This window comes from Amia ocellicauda, chromosome 1 (assembly GCF_036373705.1).
Source record: "Amia ocellicauda isolate fAmiCal2 chromosome 1, fAmiCal2.hap1, whole genome shotgun sequence".
NCBI classification, from domain to species: domain Eukaryota; kingdom Metazoa; phylum Chordata; class Actinopteri; order Amiiformes; family Amiidae; genus Amia; species Amia ocellicauda.
The window spans coordinates 21,640,067-21,666,077 of record NC_089850.1 but is presented as its reverse complement, the minus strand read 5'-3'; the positions used below and the strand labels follow the sequence as shown (position 1 = coordinate 21,666,077).

Here is a 26,011-nt window from a genome sequence, read left to right as displayed (position 1 = left end):
TTGATTTGATTTGATTAGATTAGCTTTGTATGAGTAATTATATGGATCCTGTCAACTTCACTGGAGAATTATAATAGTTTAACAATTATTTTAGTCCTAAATCCTCAAGATGTTCATCTACAAAATAATCTACAAAACACCAACTGCTGGCTAATTTAAGAAATCTATTTACAAATAGCTCACAGCAAAACCCACCTGGTATCTACATGAGAATAAGTGAGATATAAGTTAAATTAAAGCAATTAAGCAAGACTAGCTAGCAATAGAATAATTCTGACACCACAAGAGGACTTACAAGACTCAGACTCAATTTATTTTTTTACTTTGTAGAATAGACAATGCTTGCAATATTTATAAGGATTGTAAACATGTTGATTAAACAACAATATACATCAAACCTATGGGAATTTAATTGAACATTTTAGAACAGAGGGGGGCCTCCTTCAGCAAACAAACAGAACAGGAGTATATACCACATATCCCTGATCTTCAGGAGCAGAAAAATACAAGTATAGACATTTACAATGATTATAGCACATGCAAGGTTTGAAATATATTTGGTTTTAGAAAGCATCTCAAAGATAAGTGATCATTGTTTTTAAATAGGGTCGTTTTAAAATGGTTTATTGAAAACTGGGGTATAGTGCGTAGCACACTGAATATTACTGTTCATCTTCACCAGCTGTCTGTATACATGGTGATTCAATTACAATTCTCAAAATGAAGTAAATAAACACACCACCATCAACTCATCAACTCATACAACTTGGTTAGAAAATTGTATTTATGTTACAAAATAATCATATACTGTACAAAGCTATCAAACATTATATATAGTTATATTATACATGCATGGAATATAGGTTTTCTTGTCTTTAAAGTGAGGAAACATTACGGTTTAGTATTCCATAGACACCACATATTTATGGTACATCCACCTCTGATTTTATGGCAAGAACCATGCAAGTGAAAAAAAGTATTTTTAGTCTAACCTCACAAGTTTATTTATACCATTTATTTTTACATTTGGTATCTACACGTATTTTTCCCTTCTTTCACCCACTGTGGAGCTGCTGGTTAATCAAGTCCACCGCTACTCGATGCTTCCGCAGGTTGAAAGAAACAAAGCCCACTTCCTCCGAACTGTACACTGTCAAAGCTGTTTTCTACTTTTTGTGCTATCAAACAAAACCTGCAGCCCCCCGAGAAGCTGCACAATGGCTTTGGTATATGCAGTTCTGAGGATGACCGAACCTTTTTTGTATCCACCCTGTCCTGGCAGTGCTCCCCCAATTGAGTGCTGCTCCCTGGGGGCTCCTTGATAAATCTGGCATCAGGAAAAACGGAATTAAAAAAACACATCTAGGCTGTATGACCCATTTCATTGGTTGTGACAATCTTTTTTTTGTTTAGGAATTGTATACATCTGTGCAGTGTATAGAAATATATTAATTGTACACATCATTATGATTGAATTAACTGATCTGCCCCCACAGGTCTTATGTGCAGAGTGAGACTTTTCCCCAGTGGGGGGGAGATGTATTTTTCTTCTCGGAGCAGTCTGAGCAGCAGGTCTTCAGTGTCCATGGGCCATCTGTAGATACGGGTGTTCTGCAGCCAGCCAGGGACATGCCTCTGTAGAGACACACAAACACTGCAAAACTCAAACTTGCTCTAAACATAGTCTAATACTAAAAACATAACAAGAAAGTAACAAACAAAACATGATATAAGTGCACTTTACTCATTTTAATCAATACTCTGGAACCCAAGAGATTTGTTTGTTGTCTTTCACTTCAATGTCTTGCTAAGAGACATCTTTAATAGCTTTCTTCTTAAAGTTTTTCCTAATCGACTTTTAGGGTGTTGCACAAAGTAAATTAACACACTGAAGTCAACAGACTAGTTAAGGGGAAAGGTGCTATATTTCTACTGAACTTATTCAATACTTAAGATGTTTTAATCAACTAGCAAGAGGAATACCTGCAAACGTGTAATGCACCTCCATTGTACTGTAATCAGTCTAGAATTTAAATAGGATTTTGAATGAATATATAATCATTGAAAAACATGAATCCCTGTTTATAGCTAATATTTCGCTTTCTATGCTTATATTATGATAGCCAGACTCCCCCACTCATTTGCAAAGCTGTAGTCAGCAGTACTCACCTTGGTGGCATTGGGGAAAAGCACAGGGATAAATCTGAAATTCAGGCTTCCTTGTTGTATGAATTCATTCTGCATCTGAAAACCCAAATATAAAAAACAAGAAGTTATGACATATGTCCAACGTGTAGTGGATGTCATGAGTTTCATTGAATCATTATTTTTTTACATAGATACTATCAGGTTAAATGTAAAATTGTTTTATTTGCTATTAAGTATCAGTGGTAATACTACATCAAACACTGTTTATAGAGCTAGGATTTAAGTGTTAAGAGACGACTTCCCCTTTCCAGTTTCAGAACTCATTTTTTTTTACCCTTATTGAAGGTAAGCTGTCCTCTCCTAGCCTAGAGATATATACAGTATTATCCATGAGTGATGTAGAAGTAATTAACCACTGCTAAACATCTGTGCCTTTATTATGCACAAAATGACCTTTATTTCCATTTAATCCCTAGCAAATATTATAGTTATTATTTCCTATTACAGTCCACTAAAAATAACCTCTGATTCCATAATCAGATAGAACTAGCCTGCGTTGTTTGGAGCAAGTGATTATATGCTGTGTCAAGAGTGAGTGCCATTCCACTATAAAGACAAGACAGTTGGGCTGTGCTGGACAGCTCTGCTCTGGCAGTCGTGCCGTGCTGAACACTAGTCCCTGAGTCTGCGACTTCACAGTCTGCCAGCTGTCAATTCCAATGTCTTGGCATTGGCTGCAAATGTGTCAATATAGGGTCCTGGAGTCTGAATGACTGAATTGACATGCAGGTACCTCAAGGTGGCAGCAGTGCAAGACACATTTCAGTACAAAAATTAAACGGTTAGGGAAAGATCCATACAAGAATCTCCTTATATATCAGTTATATATCATCAGCAGCCTGTATCAATCAAATGATTGATGAAGGTCTCCCCATGATGTTTTCACTTGTTTCTCTTTTCCAGGTCACCCCAGCAAAGCTTCGTATTTAATCTTCCTATATTTTATGTGACCGCCTTTTTAAATCAGATTATTTTCTCTATCTTTGGTCTGGTATTCAGACAATGATGTCATATACTTTTGTTTGTTCTTGGATCCATGCATTTTTTTCTGTCTCTTCTTCTTATTCCAATTATACATCTTTCCATGCCTCTTTGTATTATTTCTAGTTTGTTATTTTTCATTTATTGACCAGGTTTTAGAGCCATAAGTGAGTGCTACTTGTAGGCATTGATCAAATATATTATAAAATAGATTACATAACCTTTTGCGTCACAACTGTCTACTAATGGCTTGGCTTCTAAATCCTAATGGGCTGTTGAAGATCAAGGCTCCATTATTTTGATAAGCACAACATTGTTTATTTTAGCTATACATGTGAACGTATATCATGGGTGGGTCTATGGGAGCTGCTGTCTGGAATGTGTGTCTCAACTTATTTTAGTTGAAGTTGCAGTATAACAAATGTAAACAATGCAGGGCCCTATTTATGAAATTATTCAAATGCATTGTTAACATTTCACTACAATGTGTTAAGTTTTTAAAATGCTTATTGCTACCCCTTTCATCACAGAGTCTGGGATTTGAATACTTGTATAAGTGTGGTTCTCTGGCTATTAGTCTCATATAGTACAGGTGATTTTATCTCTGCAGCACTGACCTTTAAATAAAAGTGAGGTTTCTCCTTAAAACTTTTTTTTTTGTTAATGGTTAATAAAGAGTAAGATTCAGAAGTTTCAGGACTACTTACCATTGTATGAATGTATTTAGTGTGTAACCCATGCTCATCCATCCCATCTCCCTCAATGTCCTCCTTATACTTGGGACTGACAACAACAATTATCAGCACAGATTTCTACAATAGAAAATTTCACAGTAAGACCACAGCAAACAATATCACTTTCAGAGTGTCACTGCACTGAGCATATACCTAATAAACAGGTTTCATTATTGTCTGTTTTCACATTGCTTTCAAGACGATCCTATTTCAGTCACAATACAGCTTTTATCTTAACTAGGATGCAGGTGCACAGCCTTGTCAAGAGGCTTCTGGGTCAGGACAAATGCAGAGGACTGAGCTATTCATCACAATATATATTTCAAAAGCAACAACAAGTTGTTTGTGCTGTTTTACAGGTATAGAGCGAACACGTGTGTCGTAGACAAGGGAAGCAATTCACAGGTCAATGGTCTTAGCCTGCTGTGCACTTATGAATGTGTGTGATTCTGTCTGCCTTTCAACTAACTCAACAACGTCATCAATGTCCTAGACATTTCTGTGTGTAAATATGGAAGTTAATGTTGAGACATATTTATTTCTGTGAAAAAGCTTGTGGCAATTTACCCTGTCAAATATTGAAATTATCTGCTCGTATCTAGAAATTCAAGTTTCTTTGATTTAAAAAATCATATATATTATGTCTTTCATCACTATTCATTATGCACTCCTTCACTAAGTTTAAACTATTAATTATGTTTTTTCTGTCAGGTTCCAATCTCGATTCGATAAAGTATTTCTTAAACTAATTTTAATCATTATCAGTATTGCTTACATTTTGTATTCATTCAGTGTAAAAATATGGTTGACAAATTTGTTTATTCAATAATGATAATTTTATAATATTGAACATGACTGTGATCATATAAATCATCAAATTCAAGGCAAGTTGCAGACAAGCTAAAATAAAAACAAAATGTAAAAATGATGGCAACTTGTTCTCACAACTGGTATTCTTTAAGCAATCTTTAATTAAAATTTTATATTTATTCTAAATAAACTGCTAACTGTAAAGCAAATATAACATTATGATTTTTTAATATAATGATTCAGTTCAAATTAAAAACTTCACCATTAATTTCATGGTAGTTAAATTACTTTGTCCGATAATCACTTATCATGATTATTATTATTATTATTTTCTTATCATTGGTCACAGATTAGAAGCTCTTTTTCTATTGAAGCGCTCTAACGTTCTGCACTCAGGGCAGGACTTGTCTACCATGATGGCAGCGGCCCGAAAAAAGGTCACGTAACAGGTATGCTCTATAGATGCAACTGAACTGGAAGTGCATAATGTAACTATATTTAGCATCACTATATTAAACATATTAAATACATTATACCTACATCTTTTAAATAACTGTCCATCCACTTATTGATGTCCATGCGCCTTATAGGGTTGTCAAATATATCAATCTGGAACACAGTAAGAGATGCCATTAGCAATCATTATGTTAAAGAAAATACAAATACAGCTCAGATTATGTGGCAAAAAGTTTAATGCAACTACAATGGTTCATAATGGAGCTTCTGAAGCCTGTTTTCAATTGACCTACCTCTTGCTGTGGTATGCATTATAACTGCAATTATAAAACTGCATAAGTGTAACTGTGAATACTTTCTGTAAGGATAAGAGCATTTTGCATAACCAAATTGATACTTTCTTATATTTTACTGCTGTATATCTGAAACTTACAATACTTCAATATAACCCTGCTCATTGTGTGTCTTTTCAGTGTCTTAGAATGGGTAACCTTTGTAAAGTGTGCAGGGGAAGTGTAGAGAAGGTCCCGGAGGCCACTGATTCTTAGGGCAAATAATTGTAACTTGGGAAGATGTATGTTTTGACTTTAATCATGGTAACTACTAGCAATTCAGCTGGACCAAAGGTTTCCCTGTATTTTGTAATATGACTGTTTCTGTTTTGCCAAGAATTTGACCAACTTTAAGCTAAAAATGGACACAAATGTTCAAACATAAAGGGAATGAAAGCACTTTTATTTCTGAAAGGCCAAGCAATCAGACATTTAAGCTGGAGGATTTCAACAATTGCATTGTTCAGTCCATTTCACTGTTGCCTGGAGTACATGTGTGTGCTCTGTACACTTTTATCTTATATTAAATTGATTCTGTAGAAGCAATGTAATGTGATGTCTTTTCTTTGAACCTGCTGAAGTTGAATGACGTAAACAACAAATGTTCCTTAATTGGCTAGCCAGTCAATTTCATTTCTCTGTTCATGCCATGAGAAATTATGAGTGATGATATTAATGTCAGACAGTCCTGAAGTACTTTAATATCACAAACAAACACAATATCAGAAGTTTACTTACTGCTGGTCGAAAGCCTTGATTTGTCAAAAATTCCACAAATGTTAGTATCTCACGAGCCGTGTCCACTGAATAGGTGACAAATACATTTCCTGCAATTGAACGAGCAAATAAAACTCTGCCCGGATGTTCTGCACTTTCAATTCTCAATATAAAATCAAACATGAACCACATTATCCAAATAGACATGATAAATATAACTTCAGTGTGACTAAAAAAGGCTCTTAAACAATTATACTTTTGTAGTATATTTTGAGAAATTAGAAACACTTCTCAAGTTAACTAGTTTTTGGTAAAGTATTTAAAACAAATTGGTAAAAAATGCTTGATTACTGTTCATTGTAAGATAAAATAAAATAAATACCTGAGTTTTTTTATTTTAGGTAAATTAAGTTTTCTAATAACAAAGTACTTACAGATAACTTGTATAGAATATTTTCATTGTGTACACTAAGAGTATGGTAAAGTATAACTCTATAATGTTCACTCACGGCATTCATCTGGCAGGCTGATGGTTTTCATCACGCCCTGCCTCTCATTGCTTCTGCCAACACGCACCCCACCTGCGCCCGGGGCGGGGATCAGGTCGATCTGAGACATGACTTCTACAGGCTGAGCGGCGCAGGGCGGTGCTGTGTGAAGGATATGATTGACACCACAGGAGGCAGGTGGAGTGTCACTCACATTAAATGCAAAGCCGGGCTGATTCCTGAAAAAGGTCAATGCAATAACTGTGGTCAGTGTATAACATTTTGAAATTCTTTTTATAGACACTTGCATACCACCACTATTTTTACTCAAGTACATCTTTGCTCTTTAAACCGTTCTTTTTATACCACAGCTCAGTGAACCAGATATTTTCTTCCCCAGTTTGTGTTTCCATCTCAGGTCAATAATCTTGATATCACAGAGAAAACAAAGATGTACAATGTGATCTTTAAGTTATGCAAGTACTGAAAATGTGTGCATTACGGATACGCGGACTTCTCTAGTTGTCTTTTAAGCAAATGTTTCCACAAGCAGGATAAGCTTCACTTATGTTAACTTTTCATTAATGTTTTGAGCTTAGAAGTCCTGAAGCGATGAAAATCCCACAGACGTGCTTTACTTACCAGCCCTGTGGCGTTGGCCAATGCCTGACATTTTCCTGGGGCTCAGGGTGACATCTGCCAATCGGCTGCTGAAGAGCGCACAGCCTGGGATCCACACCTTGCCGCGGGAATGTCCAGGACTGTGGAGAGTGAGCATAGCTGCATTCCACCGCATGGCGTTCTGTGGATTGGGAGAGGAACAACAGATAAAGCTATGTGCAGATTGTATCAAATTATACCCTGATGACTCTATTAGATCAGGCATGTAGAAGAACAAGAGTTCAGTTTACATTATTGTAACTTTATAAGGAACTAGTCTTTATTAAGAGATGGTGTTATTCCAGAACATAGTGCAGGCCTGGGCATATGAGAGAAAGACAGCAGAATGTCTTGTGTACATTTAGAATAAAGATATTGTTTGTGTTAATAACTTTGATGTTTCTTTGCTAAACTATAATTATTTCTATAAACTATATAATCATATGACCCAATTGTATTGCCGATCTTAAGCAAAAGTATTTATATGTGTGTAATTTCGATTGAATATTTTAAGATACATGTTTTTATCCCATTGACAAATAATTGTGCTTTGATTGCATTTAAAATGACTTGGTTTATAAATCTTTAAAATACATTTGTAAGGATTGTTTTCTTGCAGTGAGCTGTTGCATTTATACTAGTCAGGGTATAAAAAATGAGGAACATTATTTACATGTAAAAAATTACAAAATGGACTGTGAACAGTGATAAATCCCCTATCCCTGTTAGTCATGTCTGAAGTGCAACTTACGTGGAGGAGGCATGTAGTGATGGCATTGCTGACGAGCACTGTGTGATCTAACACAGAATCCAGCTTCTCTGTCCCCCTGTATCATCGGATCCTCACTTATAGGACTGCCAAAGTCTGATCTCAGAGGCAAAGGAGGGTCATGCAGTTGGATTTCCATGTCCTTCTGTGGCTCGGATCCATAGCCAGTGTCCTTACTGGGGAGGTCTAATGGTCTGTTCAGTGACGGATGGATTATATTTTCCTGAGGGAAAACTCTGACTTCTTCAAAACCCTTTCCCTTGCTGGGATGTAGTTTCAAATCTGTGTAATAGTAACTATCTTCTGAAGGGCCTGGTAACTGTTGTGAATAGCTAGGGGCTGGTTCTGAACATCTCTGAAGTAGCGGCCCTCCTAACTGCTGCAGCCCTGGTGAAGTATTGGCCCCCAAAACCCTGCTCCTTGATGGATTGGGCCTTATCTCAGGACTCAGCCATGAGTCCTCCTCCGAAGCCTGAGTTTGATAGACATTGTCCTGGACATTTAAGAACTTATTTAAATTGGAACGGCCCTGTCCTGGTCCATTGGCCATCTCCTCTTGAATTCCTGAGTAATCATCCACAATCCCCATTTTCTCTCTATTCTCCGGGAAGCGACGCTCCTCTTTAAATTTTGCAAAAAGTTCCAATAATGTCATGGACTCATCCATTTCAATGGGAATGCTTCTGCGAGAGTGGAAGTCTTAAAATACAGATAACAAATATAAAGTGAGGTCTGCTCAGTGAGGAAGGAAATGCAATAAAAAACATGGTACTGACTTTTACCCACCCTGTTATAGTTTGTCTGTTATCATTTTAATCTTTTTTTATATATACAGAAGCATGTTGAAAGAGAGAGTTACACAATTCTTGTCAGTGCGTCTTCAAAAACAATACTAATGCAACTACACCCATGCAAAGAAAAATAATGAAGCCATATACACTCACCTAAAGGATTATTAGGAACACCATACTAATACTGTGTTTGACCCCCTTTCGCCTTCAGAACTGCCTTAATTCTACGTGGCATTGATTCAACAAGGTGCTGAAAGCATTCTTTAGAAACGTTGGCCCATATTGATAGGATAGCATCTTGCAGTTGATGGAGATTTGTGGGATGCACATCCAGGGCACGAAGCTCCCGTTCCACCACATCCCAAAGATGCTCTATTGGGTTGAGATCTGGTGACTGTCGGGGCCAGTTTAGTACAGTGAACTCATTGTCATGTTCAAGAAACCAATTTGAAATGATTCGACCTTTGTGACATGGTGCATTATCCTGCTGGAAGTAGCCATCAGAGGATGGGTACATGGTGGTCATAAAGGGATGGACATGGTCAGAAACAATGCTCAGGTAGGCCGTGGCATTTAAACGATGCCCAATTGGCACTAAGGGGCCTAAAGTGTGCCAAGAAAACATCCCCCACACCATTACACCACCACCACCAGCCTGCACAGTGGTAACAAGGCATGATGGATCCATGTTCTCATTCTGTTTACGCCAAATTCTGACTCTACCATCTGAATGTCTCAACAGAAATCGAGACTCATCAGACCAGGCATCATTTTTCCAGTCTTCAACTGTCCAATTTTGGTGAGCTTGTGCAAATTGTAGCCTCTTTTTCCTATTTGTAGTGGAGATGAGTGGTACCTGGTGGGGTCTTCTGCTGTTGTAGCCCATCCGCCTCAAGGTTGTATGTGTTGTGGCTTCACAAATGCTTTGCTGCATACCTCGGTTGTAACGAGTGCTTATTTCAGTCAAAGTTGCTCTTCTATCAGCTTGAATCAGTCGGCCCATTCTCCTCTGACCTCTAGCATCAACAAGGCATTTTCGCCCACAGGACTGCCGCATACTGGATGTTTTTCCCTTTTCACACCATTCTTTGTAAACCCTAGAAATGTTTGTGCGTGAAAATCCCAGTAACTGAGCAGATTGTGAAATACTCAGACCGACCTGTCTGGCACCAACAACCATGCCACGCTCAAAATTGCTTAAATCACCTTTCTTTCCCATTCAGACATTCAGTTTGGAGTTCAGGAGATTGTCTTGACCAGGACCACACCCCTAAATGCATTGAAGCAACTGCCATGTGATTGGTTGGTTAGATAATTGCATTAATGAGAAATTGAACAGGTGTTCCTAATAATCCTTTAGGTGAGTGTACAGTGAGGGAAAAAAGTATTTGATCCCCTGCTGATTTTGTACGTTTGCCCACTGACAAAGAAATGATCAGTCTATAATTTTAATGGTAGGTGTATTTTAACAGTGAGAGACAGAATAACAACAACAAAAATCCAGAAAAACGCATTTAAAAAACTATATAAATTGATTTGCATGTTAATGAGGGAAATAAGTATTTGATCCCCTATCAATCAGCAAGATTTCTGGCTCCCAGGTGTCTTTTATACAGGTAACGAGCTGAGATTAGGAGCACTCTCTTAAAGGGAGTGCTCCTAAGCTCAGCTCGTTACCTGTATAAAAGACACCTGTCCACAGAAGCAATCAATCAATCAGATTCCAAACTCTCCACCATGGCCAAGACCAAAGAGCTGTCCAAGGATGTCAGGGACAAGATTGTAGACCTACACAAGGCTGGAATGGGCTACAAGACCATCGCCAAGCAGCTTGGTGAGAAGGTGACAACAGTTGGTGCGATTATTCGCAAATGGAAGAAACACAAAATAACTGTCAGTCTCCCTCGGTCTGGGGCTCCATGCAAGATCTCACCTCGTGGAGTTTCAATGATCATGAGAACGGTGAGGAATCAGCCCAGAACTACACGGGAGGATCTTGTTAATGATCTCAAGGCAGCTGGGACCATAGTCACCAAGAAAACAATTGGTAACACACTACGCCGTGAAGGACTGAAATCCTGCAGCGCCCGCAAGGTCCCCCTGCTCAAGAAAGCACATGTACAGGCCCGTCTGAAGTTTGCCAATGAACATCTGAATGATTCAGAGGAGAACTGGGTGAAAGTGTTGTGGTCAGATGAGACCAAAATCGAGCTCTTTTGCATCAACTCAACTCGCCGTGTTTGGAGGAGGAGGAATGACCCCAAGAACACCATCCCCACCGTCAAACATGGAGGTGGAAACATTATGCTTTGGGGGTGTTTTTCTGCTAAGGGGACAGGACAACTGCACCGCATCAAAGGGACGATGGACGGGGCCATGTACCGTCAAATCTTGGGTGAGAACCTCCTTCCCTCAGCCAGGGCATTGAAAATGGGTCGTGGATGGGTATTCCAGCATGACAATGACCCAAAACACAGCCAAGGCAACAAAGGAGTGGCTCAAGAAGAAGCACATCAAGGTCCTGGAGTGGCCTAGCCAGTCTCCAGACCTTAATCCCATAGAAAATCTGTGGAGGGAGCTGAAGGTTCGAGTTGCCAAACGTCAGCCTCGAAACCTTAATGACTTGGAGAGGATCTGCAAAGAGGAGTGGGACAAAATCCCTCCTGAGATGTGTGCAAACCTGGTGGCCAACTACAAGAAACGTCTGACCTCTGTGATTGCCAACAAGGGTTTTGCCACCAAGTACTAAGTCGAAGGGGTCAAATACTTATTTCCCTCATTAACATGCAAATCAATTTATAACTTTTTTGAAATGCGTTTTTCTGGATTTTTTTGTTGTTATTCTGTCTCTCACTGTTAAAATACACCTACCATTAAAATTATAGACTGATCATTTCTTTGTCAGTGGGCAAACGTACAAAATCAGCAGGGGATCAAATACTTCTTTCCCTCACTGTAAAGGCCCCTGTAACACACACACAGCCCCCTCTGCCTGATAAATGAGTCACCTGTGAATGAATCCATTGTCTGTGGTTCAGGCCGACTATGTTTCCAAAACAACATCCAATGCTGGGAAACAAGAATAGAGAGAAAGGAGGAAATAACCAAAATGAAAGTCATACAAAAGAGTGGACGCAATGATGAACCTTTCATGGTTCCATGAAAAAAACAGGACATGTGTCATCATGGTAAATTATCTAAATATTAAAAATAGCTTATTAGAGAAGCTGAAGTGCGAGGTCCAAGTGTTCAGACATCCCAGGACAGAGAGGCGACAGAGTAGGACATCGAACATAAAGAGCTCCTTTCTGTTAATCTTTTGGGAGACCATACTCTTCAAAGGAAAATACAGTGGGCTTTTGCCAAATGCATTATTTTTGACATCTATACAAACTTTTGGCTGCCAACTCTTGCTTAAATCCATATACAATACAGGCAGCTCTAAAAGACTGACAATGAAGCAGAATTGTTGATCAGTCTTTGGGACAGAACAAATCATCACTCATTTTCACTGAATTGTATTTAGTACTTTATTTAAAATGACATACAATATTTAACAGACTTCGTGAAGGCACCTGAAGTAAATGAAATGACATACACCTTTGTAAAGTTAAGGTAATATATGCTGTTCATGAGCACATTCAACCACAGTGTTTGTTTCTAGTTCTTTAAATCAGTTAATCCTCCCAACACTCATTGTCTATATTTCATTGTCCCAACTCTTTTAAAACTATATACATGTCATAATTCATAATGTTTAATAGTCTTCTGTTGCAAATATATACATGACATAAACAATGTCCGTACCTTTGAGCTGCAGCCGCACAAGAGGAAACCTGCTGCCCTGATGGGAATCCGCGGCGCTTTTTCACAAGGAAGAGATTTTCAAACATGCAAATCGGGAAGAAAAACAACCCCGTGTATGCAAATCTACTGCATAAATTACAGCGGAGTCCACCAATCAGGACGCGCGTCACAGGCGCACGGAATTCTGCCCGCAGTCACGCCGCTACGTCACGCCGCTCCTGTGCGTCAGTACAGAGACGTAGCGCTGGATTTGCACAGGTGTGGTGAGAGAAACCAGAAGCAGTTTTGTTGCATTGGAGGTGTTAGCCTGGGTTTTCAATGTGAAAAGAAAATAATAATTAAATGCCGTTTCTCTCTCGCTCAAGGGTACTGTTTTTCCTGTTACTTTTTGGATTCAAAAAGCTTGAGCTCTGTACTTTGTAGGCCTGCATATTTGTAAGATTGTAGGTTTACTGTTCATCATGTTTGCAAGATGGCATTTATGAGACTTATAATCATATAAAATAGGGCTATATAGTTCCTGTTAAAAAGGACAACTAAACCCTGTATGCAGCTCAGACATTAACCACATATTGTACAAGCCTACTATTTCAGTCATCTAAATGAATGAAAGGAATGTATTCAGATTTTAAAGTGTAAACACTTAATTGCTTTAATGCAGCTCTAAAATAATAATAATTTGTATCATTGTATAGGTCTGCATTTTAAAGCAGAAGACATACCTTTAGTGTTTTGTATTTGAAAGAGTTTAAGAGTATTTTGTCCCTTGATTTCTGAGTGTTTAACATTTTATAGTTGAAATACTTGCAATATGTGTGTTTACATTTTAAAAGTAATCCAGCCTTCACAGAACAGAAGATTTGTCTTACAGTTATTCTCCTGTCTTGTACATAACAGAAAAATAAAAGATTTTCCGGTACCATTTTCTTATGTATGTATTTACAGATGCCTTTATTCTGAGTGACTGACAATAGATTATCACACAGAGCTGCACTATATACTCAGGACATGCAGATAAATAATACAGTGAGGGAAAAAAGTATTTGATCCCCTGCTGATTTTGTACGTTTGCCCACTGACAAAGAAATGATCAGTCTATAATTTTAATGGTAGGTGTATTTTAACAGTGAGAGACAGAATAACAACAACAAAATCCAGAAAAACGCATTTCAAAAAAGTTAATAATTGATTTGCATGTTAATGAGGGAAATAAGTATTTGATCCCTTCGACTTAGTACTTGGTGGCAAAACCCTTGTTGGCAATCACAGAGGTCAGACGTTTCTTGCAGTTGGCCACCAGGTTTGCACACATCTCAGGAGGGATTTTGTCCCACTCCTCTTTGCAGATCCTCTCCAAGTCATTAAGGTTTCCAGGCTGACGTTTGGCAACTCGAACCTTCAGCTCCCTGCACAGATTTTCTATGGGATTAAGGTCTGGAGACTGGATAGGCCACTCCAGGACCTTAATGTGCTTCTTCTTGAGCCACTCCTTTGTTGCCTTGGCTGTGTGTTTTGGGTCATTGTCATGCTGGAATACCCATCCACGACCCATTTTCATGCCCTGGCTGAGGGAAGGAGGTTCTCACCCAAGATTTGACGGTACATGGCCCCGTCCATCGTCCCTTTGATGCGGTGCAGTTGTCCTGTCCCCTTAGCAGAGAAACACCCCCAAAGCATAATGTTTCCACGTCCATGTTTGATGGTGGGGATGGTGTTCTTGGGGTCATTCCTCCTCCTCCAAACACGGCGAGTTGAGTTGATGCCAAAGAGCTTGATTTTGGTCTCATCTGACCTCAACACTTTCACCCAGTTCTCCTCTGAATCATTCAGATGTTCATTGGCAAACTTCAGACGGGCCTGTACATGTGCTTTCTTGAGCAGGGGGACCTTGCGGGCGCTGCAGGATTTCAGTCCTTCACAGCGTAGTGTGTTACCAATTGTTTTCTTGGTGACTATGGTCCCAGCTGCCTTGAGATCATTAACAAGATCCTCCCGTGTAGTTCTGGGCTGATTCCTCACCGTTCTCATGATCATTGAAACTCCACGAGGTGAGATCTTGCATGGAGCCCCAGACCGAGGGAGACTGACAGTTATTTTGTGTTTCTTCCATTTGCGAATAATCGCACCAACTGTTGTCACCTTCTCACCAAGCTGCTTGGCGATGGTCTTGTAGCCCATTCCAGCCTTGTGTAGGTCTACAATCTTGTCCCTGACATCCTTGGACAGCTCTTTGGTCTTGGCCATGGTGGAGAGTTTGGAATCTGATTGATTGATTGCTTCTGTGGACAGGTGTCTTTTATACAGGTAACGAGCTGAGCTTAGGAGCACTCCCTTTAAGAGAGTGCTCCTAATCTCAGCTCGTTACCTGTATAAAAGACACCTGGGAGCCAGAAATCTTGCTGATTGATAGGGGATCAAATACTTATTTCCCTCATTAACATGCAAATCAATTTATATAGTTTTTGAAATGCGTTTTTCTGGATTTTTGTTGTTGTTATTCTGTCTCTCACTGTTAAAATACACCTACCATTAAAATTATAGACTGATCATTTCTTTGTCAGTGGGCAAACGTACAAAATCAGCAGGGGATCAAATACTTTTCCCCTCACTGTAGTTTGTTATGTGCAATGTGTATTAAATGCAACGTAATGCTACTGGAAAATATATTTACCATTTGGTAAATTTAAGTAACAAAACACTACTCTGTGCTAATAAGTGGGGGCTTCTTCCAATTAATTTACAAAGGCAGACTGTGGATGTGGAAGCTCACAGTGGCACTAGGGCATTACTGAGTGTGATTTAGTTTTGTCAGGACCACATCGACAGAATCTCGGGAGTTCTCCGCTTTATGATCCATGACAGAAAACACTTTCATGGTTGTCTGAGTGATGAAAGACCCCAGTTCCCTGCCTTTGGGTTTGCAGGTCAGCAGCCAGAGCAGCTCCTGTCTGAACCTCCTGCTCACCATGCAGTACAAGAGGAAGTTAGTGGTGGAGTTGAGATTTTGCAGCATGTTTGCCAGGTCACTGATGACATTGATGGGCAGGCTGTAATCATTCCTGTTGAATTCCTTATAGTTATACATGGTTCTCAGGATGCAGTAGGTCACGAACCGAGGGAGACTCAGGACAACAAAGGTAACAGACACGGTGCACAGAAGCATGATAGTCCTCTTAACCATGCCTTTGGAGGTGACTCCTTTCATGGTCCTTCTCTCCTCCTTGGTGAACATCTTCCTGGCCTTCTGGAGATGGTGTGCGATGAGGGAATTAAAGACAATGACTAGAATGATGGGGATTCCTCCAGAGAGGAAAGTGGTGATCCATACCAGCACGGTGGAATAGAGCTTGTTGTTATACAGACACCTGGACACAGTGACGTTCTCGCCAGCCATCGTGATGTTCAGCAATGTGACATCGTGGATCCAGTACAGCGGGATGGAAATGATGTGGCAAAGCAAGATTATCAGAATGGTAATGAACACGATAATGCCCGTCTTAGAGAAGTGCTTCTTCGCTTTAGTGATCCTGAGCACCAGGTAGCGCTCTATGGTGAAGACCACCACGATCCAAGAGGAGCTGTACAAGGAGCCATACTGCAGGAACGAGAGGATCCCACACCAAGGGTAGGAATGCCAGAAGGGCTGGGCTTGGTGAAATGTCAAGGTTAGGTCGAGAAGTATCACCCAAATCAAGTAAAAACAATCCATAATTGCCAGGGAGCCAAGGTAGATGATTGCAGTCTCTGACATGCCACATTTGCGGAACCTGATCATGTAGAACGTGAAGAGGTTGGCTGTAGAATAACAAGAAGGGCATCTCATTAAATATCAGATCATCAACTTTAATCTTTATAACCCATTGCTAATATAATAATAGAAAAAACAATACTTATTGTTTTACTCATTTGCAGATAACAAGATTAAATATCTTCATGACAGTGGTGTACTGCAGGGATTACCTCATGAACACTGACAATTTCTACTTGTTCTACACTGACACAGCTTTCTCTGAAGACCAGTATCAGTCGAGTTCTGAATGCCATTTCCACATTTAAGTCCAGTTCTGATATGACACCTTATTCTGTTGTGGCTTGCACTACAAATAGTCGTGTATAGTCAATTCAGTTTCTTAGGTTAGTATCCAGTTCTTTCAAAACATGTTTTTGTATGTCATTTTCTATAATATTGGCGAAGGACAGGGGATATAAAAATGCCAAATTGTAACCAAGCATGGGCATATTGAACTCATATGTTATACAATTGTACTTTTCTCCTGCATGTTTCCTGTAAAATGGAAGAGTCAGTTTTAATAATGGAATTAAATAGTGTCTATTTTCATATTAGCTACTGCATACAGACCTACAACAACAAATAAAGAAACTCCTACAAACCTGGTATTCCCACAGCACACAGAAAAGGGTAATAGACCTTTTGAATGATAACGAAGACACTTGTATCCTGCATCCTTCAAAGTCTTCATTAACAGCAGACAGTATCAGGCTTTATAATACCTAGATGGTAAACATTAATTGAATGTGACAACTGGATATTTAGTGGGTATAAAGAACATGAACCGAGTAAAATATATTATAGTCAGATGTAACAAGGTATTTAAGTAGTTGTTTATTACACCCATCACATATAATTTTAGGATGTCTATCACCATCTATGGCATGTGTTTTTACATGCCAGTTTCAGTCATGCAAGATTAAATGCAAATTAAGTCTAAATTACGTTAGTGGTGTTACAAAGACATGTCCTTACCAGACTGTATTTTGAACTGCATTGCTATGCACTGGTTATATTGCCGTGTGGGATTTTCTCAAGAACAGCATTTGAATATGCTTCAAATGGAGTAATTACAATGTGATTACAAAATAAAATAAACTGCATTAAACATGCGCACATAGACACTAGATGAAATGAAAGACAAATTCTCACCATTATATATTATTGTCATTAGGATTGTATTCAATGTTTTAAAATATTTTTAAAATGTAATAGTTTTGAAAATGCATGTTCATGTTGGCACCAGTGGGCAGTATTAATTATGGAAGCACCCTAAAGAAAAACAGTATAGATAGACTGCTAATCTCTTAAATAATCTATCTTCATTATAACTAATTTGTGCCATTATTAGTATTGTTGATTTAAATGCTTTATGTAAAGCCTTGTAAATTCATTATTTCTGTAAAGTAAAAACTAAAAATATTGTATTTAGGTGCTTAATCTGTACTTCTCTCTGTCTATTCATACAACCAACTAACCTTTCTGTGGTAGAAGTGGGTATAAATCAATCCTGAATGTACAGTCCTACATATCACTACATTTCACAATATGTATGCATCTCATCAGATTACATTATTTTACAAAATGATTCATAGATGTACACTGAGACAGTGATTTTCCAAGCTTTTTGCTACAAAGTAAACTCAATATTTTGTTAATAGTAACCATAAAAGTTAAAATGTACGAAGTGCCATTTTATAATTACAATTCGGTTAGGCTTTTCCCCAAATATAAAACATTGTAACATTGTTACCCACCTCATTTTCTGATGAAAAACAATCATCAATTTCTGTGCCCATGTAGAGATTAAAAAATACATCCTGTTACCATGTTGAATTTCACTCAGTAAAGGTCAAATGATTATAGCGATGAAGAGATAATTGTGTTGCCTATAATGGTGCTCAGGTTGCTTTTAAGGTGGGGTATGAACATAAATTCTTGGTAAACATTACAATTGCTCACACGTCTAAACACCTGCCCATTGTGTCTCTCACAGATTATGATACTGATAAAATATGTAAGTGTTTCATATTTAAAGAAAGGCTATCATTTATAGTAATTGACGTAACTGTGTAAACTGTGTATAGTTACAGTCAAGTATTTATGGTGCATTCTCTTTGCTTCAGTATAAATAAAACCAACTGGAAGGAGTACCTTGCATGAAAATAAAGGTTGAATTAATGGAAGCCATACAAAAAGCTGGTATAGATATTAAATCTCATAATATCATGCAGCAATTATTATTATTATTATTTCAATAATGCTGTGGTATAATATATATACATACACACACAGTACTGTGCAAAAGTTTTAGGCAGGTGTGAAAAAATGCTATGAAGTAAGCATGCTTTCAAAAATAGACGTTAATAGATTATATTTATCAATGAACTAAATGCAAAGTGAGTGAACAGAAGAAAAAATTATATCAAATCAGTATTTGGTGTGACCACCCTTTGCCCTCAAAACAGCATCAATTCTTCTAGGTACACTTGCACACAGTTTTTGAAGGAACTCGGCAGGCAGTTGGACCCAAACATCTTGGAGAACTAACCACAGTTCTTCTGTGGATTTAGGCAGCCTCAGTTGCTTCTCTCTCTTCATGTAATCCCAGACAGACTCGATGATGTTGAGATCAGGGCTCTGTGGGGGCCAAACCATCACTTCCAGGAGTCCTTGTTCTTCTTTACGCTGAAGATAGTTCATAATGACAGTCGCTGGATGTTTGGGGTCGTTGTCATGCTGCAGAATAAATCAGATGCCTCCCTGATGGTATTGTATGATGGATAAGTATCTGCCTGTACTTCTCAGCATTGAGGAGACCATTAATTCTGACCAAATCCCCAACTCCATTTGCAGAAATGCAGCCCCAAACTTGCAAGGAACCTTCACCATGCTTCACTGTTGCCTGCAGACACTCATTCGTGTACCGCTCTTCAGCCCTTCAGTGAACAAACTGCCTTCTGCTACAGCCAGATATTTCACATTTTGACTCATCAGTCCAGAGCACCTGCTGCCATTTTTCTGCACCCCAGTTCTTGTGTTTTCATGCATAGTTGCGTCGATGGCCTTGTTGCCACGTCGGAGGTATGTTTTTTTTGGCTGCAAGTCTTCCATGAAGGCCACTTCTGACCAGACTTCTCCGGACAGTAGATGGGTGTACCAGGGTCCCACTGTTTTCTGCCATTTCTGAAACCCGTCTGCCTTGAAATGTCGGCCTGGGAGAGACCTTGCTGATGCAGTAGAACTACCTTGTGTCTTGTTGCTGTGCTCAGTCTTGCCATGGTGTATGACTTTTGACAGTAAACTGTCTTCAGCAGCCTCACCTTGTTAGCTGAGTTTGGCTGTTCCTCACCCAGTTTTATTCCTCCTATATAGCTGTTTCTGTTTCAGTTAGTGATTGTGTTTCAACCTACATATTGAATTGATGATCATTAGCACCTGTTTGGTATAATTGTTTAATCAGACACCTGACTATATGCCTACACAATCCCTGACTGTGTGCAAGTGTACATAGAAGAATTGATGCTGTTCTGAAGGCAAAGGGTGGTCACACCAAATATGGATTTGATTTAGATATTTCTTCTGTTCACTCACTTTGCATTTAGTTCATTGATAAATATAATCTATTCGCATGTCTATTTTGAAAGCATTCTTACTTTACAGCATTTTTTCACACCTGCCTAAAACTTTTGCACAGTACTGTGTGTGTATATATATATATATATATATATATATATATATATATATATATATATATATATAATACAGAAAGAAGAAAAATATTTTACATGCAAGATGCCACATAAATGTTAACTATTAAAATGTTCCTACTTACATTTTGGAGACATTTTTGGAAAAGACTGATGGTCTGCAGTCTGTGCCACTTGTATTTGCTGCAGGTTTTCCATCCACAATGATCAGTTCAAGGAATAATTCACACATAAATAAGACAGGACTCATTTAAAGTATGTCAGTAACAGTACAGATCCATAATGAGGCCAGCACTTAACACAGGCAAGACTGAGTAATCAAGCAAACAATGTGTAGATGGTACATGCAGGAAAGAGCATGAGATAAAGGTTCATCGACTGTGTCATTTGAAATGATTTTTATAATCTTATTGCCCAGGAAAATACTTCTTATATGTTTACCAATATTGTGGCCAAGGACAGCTATATGTTTACTTATTTTCTTAATCTCTAAAATATTAACATTTCAGATATATATGTAAAAGGTTTAGTTCCTTAATACAAGATGAAAAGTACCATCTTCATGATAACCTATAGTATCAGAAAAACTGGTATATAAAGCAGTGCAATCTTGTTGTGATGTAGTATTACACATCCATCCCACTGTGTGGTAATAGATGGACAAAATCAAGTCAATAGTGAAAAGCGAAGACTGTTACTCATTTACAGATCATATAAATGTCACATTTCAAACCTTAAAAGTGCTACATACTTCATAAACAGGGACAAATAAAATCAAGTTACTTTACTTTTTACTTTATTTTAAATCTGGTCATTCATATTTAATTTGAATCTATACAATGTGGATTGAAGACTTGTGTCATATTTTAAGTCATTATAATTGTATATTGTATGAAAACACCAAGATCTTGTATGATTTTGTATGATGTGGTTTTAATTGCTGTTCACATTTAAACTGCATTCACAAGTTTAATATCTTTATTATTAAAATGTGAACTTTTATTCTGAGAATGTATTATCTATGTTGTTTAAAAACTTAATTGACTCCACTGATCTGACAGAATATTAGTCCAGTGAACTTGACACATTTTGTTTTATATTTTATTCCTTTAAATATATATATATTAAAGGATATATTTAAGTGCTAAGATAAACAAAATGTTACTTTTGCATGAAGACTTGGGCTCCCTCATGTGTCCATAGTTAATCATTGCATTTTTCAGAATATTGGTTATGTTTAGGAAAAAAAAAAAAAAATTACTTAATTACAGTGGTGTTTCACTGAATTAAAATGTTCTTTATTCTTCTTTGATACTGTTGTGAGTCATTTCACTTTTATCTTACTCTTATTTTAGTTAGTCCTTGTTTGTGTACAAATTATGTACACCAGATCTCAATGAACAAATAAACAAGTGTCAATTTTCATATTTGATGGAAATCATTCCTTGTTCTTATATACTCAAACATAGCCATGTCTTACTGCATACATAACTAGATTAAAGTGTAATATGGAAATCATTTGGCATCAATGTAACTAAACGGCTCCTGAAGCTTTTCTAAAATGCCATGTAGTAAAAAATATTTAATAAAAAAAATTGGTAACAGTGTAAAATGTTTATTGTTATTTTTTAATGACAGTTACATTACCTAAAGTAATGTTTAAAAAAAATATTAAAAACAAAAACCATAATGTAAAACTGGAAACAAAACAAAAACAAACGATATAAGCAGTCGAAGAACAAATCAATACTTCCAAGAACTAGTTGATTTGGTTAAATATATATAACAAATTTTTTATTTGATATCCATGGTCAGTTGAACAAAACCTTCTGAAGTTGTTTTCCGACAATGAAGTCCGGCATTTGATGAAGGAGTGCATAGTAACTCAGAAAAACACGAGTGAGGTGCACATCAGAGGAGACAGGATTCGTAAACGCTTCTCTTTTACATTGTTATGCTTAAAATTAAGTAAACATGGACATGAGACAGATTGGAATGACTGTAAATGTTACAATGTATACAAGGTAAAATAAGACCATTAGGCTAAATGTAATACTAGATCTTTTTAAATAAACCACATGTCATTTCAGTATACATATTTGTGATAGAAAGAGATTCTTCCATCATTCCAGTTAAAATGGTGGCAAATTTACCAACCAGGCTTCATTTTAACCTTCTACAAGAGAGATATGTTTAAAAGTATCATTCTTACACATTTGGCTGTAATTACAAAATGTAACATACATTATTTGTAAAATAACATTGTTACAGCATTAGCCTAACACATTTGACTTTAAGAAGGAACAGCTATTTAACATTAAAAAAACTAAACAAAAACAAAAAATCCTTAAAGGCAGTGCAAAATTATCTGAGGAAGTTGTCATGCTCGACTATAGCCAGTAACACATTGGAAAGCGCCAGCATGTTAATGACTCCAAAACAGATGACGTAGCAAAGTTTTAAAAAGGAATTAATACAATTAATACAAGCTACTTAGGAAAAGAGAAAGGTGTTTAAACTTTAGGAGCATTATTATTTTTTTAAAGAATGCTGCAGCAACATCCATTCTGTAACTTGAGAACAAAACAAGAGGTTTACTACAAACCAAGGAAGAGCACTGGGTTTCTCATTCCCCAGGACTTTTGCAATTCCAGAAGATTGTTGTATTTAAGTTATTATTATTATTATTTTTATCATCATCATCATTGTTATTATCTTTATTAAAAAAAACAAGGAAAAACAAGGGATAAGTAAACAAGCAGTTATTATTTACACTGGAAACAGGCATTTCATTGACATTGACATTATAATCCTTTCTTCCCTCCCTTCACCTCATAAAGAACCCCAAACACCTTTTTAATCAAAGTTTTTTTTTTCTTTTCTTTAAGTCAGCCTCATTAAAACAGAGTATATCTGGTGTTTAAGGACAGTGGCAATGGTTTGAAACACTGGAAGCTGTATATTTCCAATACACAGTCAATGGATGTACTGGCAATTTCCCCATCGAGGGTAATCTGTCATGGCACTGGAAGCTATGGGATGCACCTGAAGACCGCAGTCTGTGAGCAAAGCTGGGGGGATGGGGGATGTTTAGAGGTTGTCCCCAGGCTGGTACTGGGGCTCAGTGGCTGTGAAGTAATCCTCCAGGAAGGCCTGCAGGTACTCAAACGTAGGCCTCTCCTCGGGGTCCTTTTTCCAGCACTGCACCATGAGCTCGTGGAGGGAGCTGGGGCAGTCCTGGGGACAGGGCATCCTGTAGCCACGCTCCACCTGCTCCAGCACCTCCCGGTTGTTCATCCCTGCACAACAAAAACATGTTTGAACACATCAGAACGTTCATACAACTGCTAAACTCAAAATGCTGTGGGTGCATTAGACAAAAATCCACAGTCTACATACTGTGGCAGTTTTTATTTTGTATAGAAAGTTGAAATTAATATGATTAATAATTAATACTTGAAATAATACTCACATTCTAGTGATAGATTGAAAGGGCCAGGTGAGCAGAACGCGGTTTCAGGCAGAGGTGGTGTACATCTTTTTAAAGGGTTCTTTCAGAGTAACCCAGCATTTGAAAGAAACCTGACACTAATAAGAAGCCTGCAAATCATAACCGTTTATTTGCAAGCTTCTTAACAGGGGCATTAGGAACTGCTACAGATAGTTTTAATGATGCTCTACTATGGAATTAATTATTGATGGTCTCGTCTAAAAATATATCGGTTGTTAAATAGTCCGCCTCCCATTTTTCAGCTGACAGTGTGGGGTCTCTGACAGCTTCTCAACACCTCCTCAGATGCATTGCACACTCCATCTGTATGAACATGTGTTCCCCCTCAGATACTACAGTGGAAACACCATAAGCTTGCATTTACTTCCCTTTGGCAAAGGCTGGGCTTTCAGAAATATTTTTTTTAAATCATGAATGATTGGAAAATAGGTAAATCTGATGAAACTGGCTGTAAGGTGAACATCTGTGTTTATTAAATCATAATGAATTTAAATGCATTCAGGCATGCTGGCATTTCGAGACCATTTTCTTTTATAGATAAACCACCACAATGTCTGTGATCATTTTAATTTATGTAACCTCTAAAAGTAAGTGACATTTTCCTTTTTGCGTAAAAAGGTAGTCATCATTTCATTAAATTATTGATTCTTGCGTTTCAGACTTTTAGTTCTATAAATGGAAAATGTTCTATCAGAGCTTTTGTACTGACCTGGATAGGGTACCCGTCCTTTTGTCACCAGTTCTGTGAGAAGGATGCCAAATGACCACACGTCTGATTTGATTGTGAACTTTCCATAAAGTGCAGCCTCTGGTGCAGTCCATTTTATTGGGAACTTTGCACCTAAAATAGGGAGAACACCAAGCACATGATCAATACTACATAGAACAGTTTAAATAGTAAAAAAAAATATAATAAAATAATACAAATGGTAAATTAACATATACAATACTATTTGGAACATTTCTTTTAATAATGTATTTCAAATATGACAATTAGCATTTTATATCCTGTTAATGGTCCCCTCCAGAAGTCTAATTCAGAACAATATCCTCCAACTAGTAAAACTGTACGGGCAAAACTAAAACCAAGTTGTACTTATTTTATAATATTGAAAATATCATCAATTTCCAAAGAAAATCAATACACAGCCAAGAGTGTCATGTTCAATTAATCAAAGTATGTATTCTAACTAGAAATTATGTATTTAATCAGTGATTTCATAATGTGTAGACCAAACAAATTATGTAATGAAACAGAATTAAATCAGTTTGGTCTTTACTACAAAAATGTAATCCACCAGCCATGCTAAGATGAACTGAACATTTCAAGGTGATAGTCTCTCTGTCTGTTACCAGATTAGTTTCCAGACTATACAATCAATAAATTAAATAAATAAAGAAATAAGTTGAGTCAGTGTGCAATCTGACTTGGTCTGAAATGAGATGTAAACCTTACCTTGTCGAGCGGTGTACTCGTTATCCTCAATAAGCCGTGCCAGACCAAAGTCCGCAATCTTGCACACTAAATTGTCTCCTACCAGGATATTGGCAGATCGCAGATCTCGATGAATGTAATTCATCCTCTCGATGTAAGCCATACCAGCAGCTACCTGGATTAGGAGCACGTGATACTCTACAATCGTTTTCATGTCATATGCCGAACATACATATATCAAACAGAAGCAGATGTTAAACACAATTCCATTGTATTTTGTTCTAGTTTTAACAATCCATGAGAAAATTTAATCTGCAGTGAATTCGTTTCATACTATCATACCACCTCTCGCAATGTTGGAACAAAACATAATGAACTGATGCTGAAGGCAGTGGAGAAAAGTGACTCCTTACATTTTCCTGCTAAGAGGCAGGAATGAATAACAATGAAAAAAAGTCTACCTGTGCTGCCATATCCACAAGGTTTGGCAGTTTCAATGCCCGTCCTTCTCCATCTTTTAAGAAATCCAGTAAACTACCTGAAATGACATGTGCACTGTTTTGAATATCAACTTCTGTTTGTAAGGAACTTTAAAATATATAAAGAACAACTGAAATGTTCTCCTTAGAAAGAGCAATCATGAGCAGATTCCATATAATGTACTTTAATAATTTGTTTTGTTTACTTTTTGCTCTAATTAAGTTATTTATGAATACAATTCTGTGTAAACAGAAGTGATCTGGTAAGCAGTTCACAGTTGGGTTATAAATATGATTAAATGTAATCTGGTGTTTTCCTATTCCCACATTTCT

The 26,011-nt window shown here is 37.6% G+C and overlaps 3 protein-coding genes across 7 annotated transcripts in view; all 3 read right to left on the bottom strand.

Moving 5' to 3' along the window:
* Positions 1-275: 275 nt before the first annotated feature.
* On the bottom strand, positions 276-13,453 carry traf3ip2a (TRAF3 interacting protein 2a). The gene is made up of 10 exons (XM_066698907.1): positions 12,754-13,453; positions 11,955-12,015; positions 8,138-8,854; positions 7,369-7,528; positions 6,748-6,965; positions 6,260-6,348; positions 5,274-5,342; positions 3,897-4,001; positions 2,170-2,244; positions 276-1,635 (listed from the first exon to the last, which is right to left on the bottom strand). Exons 2-10 carry the CDS (start codon positions 12,007-12,009, stop codon positions 1,465-1,467), a joined length of 1,659 nt encoding a protein of 552 aa, XP_066555004.1. The 5' UTR covers positions 12,010-12,015; positions 12,754-13,453; the 3' UTR covers positions 276-1,464.
* Positions 13,454-15,309: 1,856 nt separating this feature from the next.
* LOC136759840 (probable G-protein coupled receptor 139) lies at positions 15,310-17,247 on the bottom strand. The gene is made up of 2 exons (XM_066714923.1): positions 17,146-17,247; positions 15,310-16,548 (listed from the first exon to the last, which is right to left on the bottom strand). Exons 1-2 carry the CDS (start codon positions 17,216-17,218, stop codon positions 15,539-15,541), a joined length of 1,083 nt encoding a protein of 360 aa, XP_066571020.1. The 5' UTR covers positions 17,219-17,247; the 3' UTR covers positions 15,310-15,538.
* A 4,605-nt stretch (positions 17,248-21,852) lies between these two features.
* The window catches only part of fynb (FYN proto-oncogene, Src family tyrosine kinase b), a 78,339-nt gene continuing 74,180 nt past the window's right edge, over positions 21,853-26,011 (bottom strand). For all 5 annotated transcript variants that reach the window (XM_066698895.1, XM_066698877.1, XM_066698886.1 and 2 more), the window contains 4 exons: positions 25,661-25,737; positions 25,221-25,374; positions 24,474-24,605; positions 21,853-23,552 (listed from right to left, as the gene is read on the bottom strand). In XM_066698895.1, the coding sequence (XP_066554992.1) occupies positions 23,344-23,552; positions 24,474-24,605; positions 25,221-25,374; positions 25,661-25,737 (572 nt within the window). In that variant the 3' untranslated portion in view covers positions 21,853-23,343. The remainder of the gene's footprint in view (positions 23,553-24,473; positions 24,606-25,220; positions 25,375-25,660; positions 25,738-26,011) is intronic.

Excerpts from the sequence above, each read along its gene's own strand:
- traf3ip2a (XM_066698907.1), bottom strand. The coding sequence starts at position 12,009 with ATGTTGTTTTGGAAACATAGTCGGCCTGAACCACAGACAATGGATTCA. Across the intron at positions 7,529-8,137 it reads TCACTACATGCCTCCTCCAC|AACGCCATGCGGTGGAATGC; the intron begins GTAAGTTGCACT and ends CCCAATCCACAG. Across the intron at positions 1,636-2,169 it reads TTTTCCCCAATGCCACCAAG|AGGCATGTCCCTGGCTGGCT; the intron begins GTGAGTACTGCT and ends GTGTCTCTACAG.
- LOC136759840 (XM_066714923.1), bottom strand. The coding sequence starts at position 17,218 with ATGCAGGATACAAGTGTCTTCGTTATCATTCAAAAGGTCTATTACCCT. Across the intron at positions 16,549-17,145 it reads GTGTGCTGTGGGAATACCAG|CCAACCTCTTCACGTTCTAC; the intron begins GTTTGTAGGAGT and ends GTTATTCTACAG.